The 2778-nt window shown below is 50.1% G+C and overlaps 1 protein-coding gene across 1 annotated transcript; it reads left to right on the top strand.

Annotated features, from left to right (window-relative positions):
- Positions 1-1295: 1295 nt before the first annotated feature.
- On the top strand, positions 1296-2377 carry LOC107301470 (nuclear speckle splicing regulatory protein 1-like; the record flags this gene model as incomplete). The annotated part of the gene is made up of 1 exon (XM_015830690.1): positions 1296-2377. A coding segment is annotated over one exon (853 nt), but the record flags the coding sequence as incomplete, so codon positions are not given.
- Between the last annotated feature and the right edge of the window lie 401 nt (positions 2378-2778).

Here is a 2778-nt window from a genome sequence, read left to right as displayed (position 1 = left end):
GGAAGGAAGGAAGGAAGGAAGGAAGGAAGGAAGAGGAGGAGGACTCAGGGGTCCTTGGTGCTCTCTGAGCTGGGTGGTTTTCTTGCAGACGATTCATGACCCAACTTGGTAACCTCATCAGTCATAGAGGGGATGAGGAGGAGGAGGAAGAAGAGGAAAAATAGTAATAGGGAGGGAGGGAAGAAGGGAAGGGAAGGGAAGGGAAGGGAAGGAAGGAAGGAAGGAAGGAAGGAAGGAAGGAAGGAAGGAAGGAAGGAAGGAAGAAAGGAAGGAAGGAAGGAAGGAAGGAAGGAAGGAAGGAAGGAAGGAAGAGGAGAAGGACTCAGGGGTCCTTGGTGCTCTCTGACCTGGGTGGTTTTCTTCCAGACATTTCATGACCCAACTTGGTAACCTCATCAGTCATAGAAGGGATGAGGAGGAATAGTAAAAGGAAGGGAGGGAGGGAGGGAGGAAGGAAGGAAGGAAGGAAGGAGACAACGACTCAGGGGTTCTTGGTGCTCTCTGAGCTTGGTGGTTTTCTTGCAGACATTTCATAAACCAACTAGGTAATGACATCAGTGCTAGGATGGAGGAGGAGGAGGAGGACTGTAGGAGCCTTGGGTGTCTCTGAGCTTGGTTGTTTTCTTCCAAACCTTTCATGACCCAACTAGATAACATTATCAGTGCTAAAAGGGTGGTGGAGGAGGACTGTGAGGTCCTTGGTGCTCTCTGAGTTTGGTCATTTCCTTGTAGACATTTCACGGCCCAACTAGGTAACCTCATCAGTGCTAGAAGGCAGTGAGGTTACCTCACATTTTTTTTCCCTGCATGGACAAGGAAAAGCTGAACTCCCAAGGAAGGAGGCGTTGGTTGCACTTGAGAAAAGTGTATTTTGGGGGAGCAGAATGGTATAAAGCCTCTTAGCCAAGAATTGGGGTTCAGTAACATCCCCTTCTCTGTCGTGGCATCGAATTTTGAAATGTTACCCAGAGAAACATTATTATTATCAATTATTATTACACAAATAGTTCTCGCATTACAGTCATAATGGCGTCTCCCCGTCATGCTCATAAGTCATGACACTCGTAAACTGGGTTACTCATGTTTTCGATCCCATTTTACAACCTCTTTTGGAGTAGTCATTAAGTGACTAGATTTCAGGCTCAATTGTGGCCATCAGTTGAGGACCATCTGTATCCCAGCTATGGTTAAAAAAACATGAGGCCTACAAAGGGATATCTGTACTTTCCTGGACAATCTGTATTTATAGAGAATTCACACATACAAATTATTTTTGTCTCCAAACAAACATTTAGATTCAAAGGAGAAGACCTCACTGAGAAACCGACAGGCTCCCATCAAGGTCTGGAAAGCAAAACGAGAACTTGCGTTCCCGGGAAGGGAGAGGAGAACCTGGATGCAGACAGTGACTTGCGAACTGACAGCAGCGACAGTGAGGGAGTCCCGGAGAGAAGTGGCGAGCGGAAGGCTGCCGAGGCAGGCGATGGGTACCTTCGTGGTCGCCATTCGATGCCTCGACAAAGCCAGAGGGATTCGAGGTCACCCAGCGAGGAAAGACGCCCGCACTCCCCTCAGGCAGAGAAGCGAGACCGCAGAAGGGACGAGGCTCGCCAGCATGATGGAAAGAGTCACCCGAGAAGACACGGAAAGGACGAGCGAAGCAGGACCGAGGGCCATCATCGGAGACGAGAGGACCGAGAGGACCGGCACAGGAAGAAGGATCGGGAGGAAGAGGAGGAGGAGGAGGAGGAGAAGCAGGAGCAGAGGCGAGGAAGAGAAAAGAAGGAACGTCGGTCCAGAGAGAAAGACCAAGATGGAGAGAGGGAAAAAGGACGGGGAAGGGATGCAGCCGGCAGGGAAGACAGAGACGAGAAGCCGAAACATGGGTGGAAACGCAGCTCGGGGTCCGTCCCCCAAGAGGAGCCCCAAACTCCAGCGGGAAACCTTCCGAGCCCGGAGAAATCTCCTCAGTTGACGCACGAGGCTTCGGCCGACAGCGGAGAGACCCTGGAGAAGCCGGCCGAGAAAGTCAACAAATTTGCTAAGCGCAGCGACCAGGAGACCGTCTCGTCCGCCCGGGACCGCTACCTCGCTCGGCAAATGGCGCGCCTGGGCAGCAAAACCTACGTGGAAAAAGAGGAAGATTAGGTGCGGCTACACTGGTGGGATCTCAGGAGGAAAATCCGTTGGGAATCTCAGGGGTCTTTGAGCCGAGATAAGACGGGGGCTATTTATTTCAAGGATTCTGGATGCGAGAAGACAAGAGACGGACCTCGGAGGGAGCCGAATCTCGTTTTAGCCTGCCTGTCTTGAGGCCGGGAGTCTGCTGTGGGCCGGAGAGCGTTTTCAGGCTTAGCCTGGGCCGGAAAAAAACAACCCCTTCAGAGACATTTCCTCGAGATTCAAAAATTTGAGGAAGAAAAGCATGCAGGTTTATTATACAAGATCAGGGACAATCCAATGTTTGTTTTTGTTTTGTTTTAAATGCAGATGTAAAGATTAGGAGTTTCTGTTTGGTGTTTTCTTACTTCTGCCTTCCAGAGCCAGCAAAATAAAGTGAAAAGGAGAACTATTTTAGGCTCTGGGTTGTTTTTTTTATACATGCTGAATCTTCTTCGTTCAACTATGTTATTTCTGCCCCTGGTGCGAATTTGAGGAACTCCCGCCTCCCTTTCAACACTGGTGATGCTACTAGTTTGGGAATGAAATACCTGCAAGAGAACAGCCCAGTTCAGAGAGCACCAAAGATGCCTCCTCCTCCTCCTCCTCCTCCTCCTC

The sequence above is a fragment of the Protobothrops mucrosquamatus genome, unplaced genomic scaffold (genome assembly GCF_001527695.2).
Source record: "Protobothrops mucrosquamatus isolate PMUCROS unplaced genomic scaffold, P.Mucros_1.0 scaffold13219, whole genome shotgun sequence".
NCBI classification, from domain to species: Eukaryota; Metazoa; Chordata; class Lepidosauria; order Squamata; family Viperidae; genus Protobothrops; species Protobothrops mucrosquamatus.
Note: the sequence above shows the minus strand (reverse complement) of the source record. Positions and strands in the feature narration are given on the sequence as shown.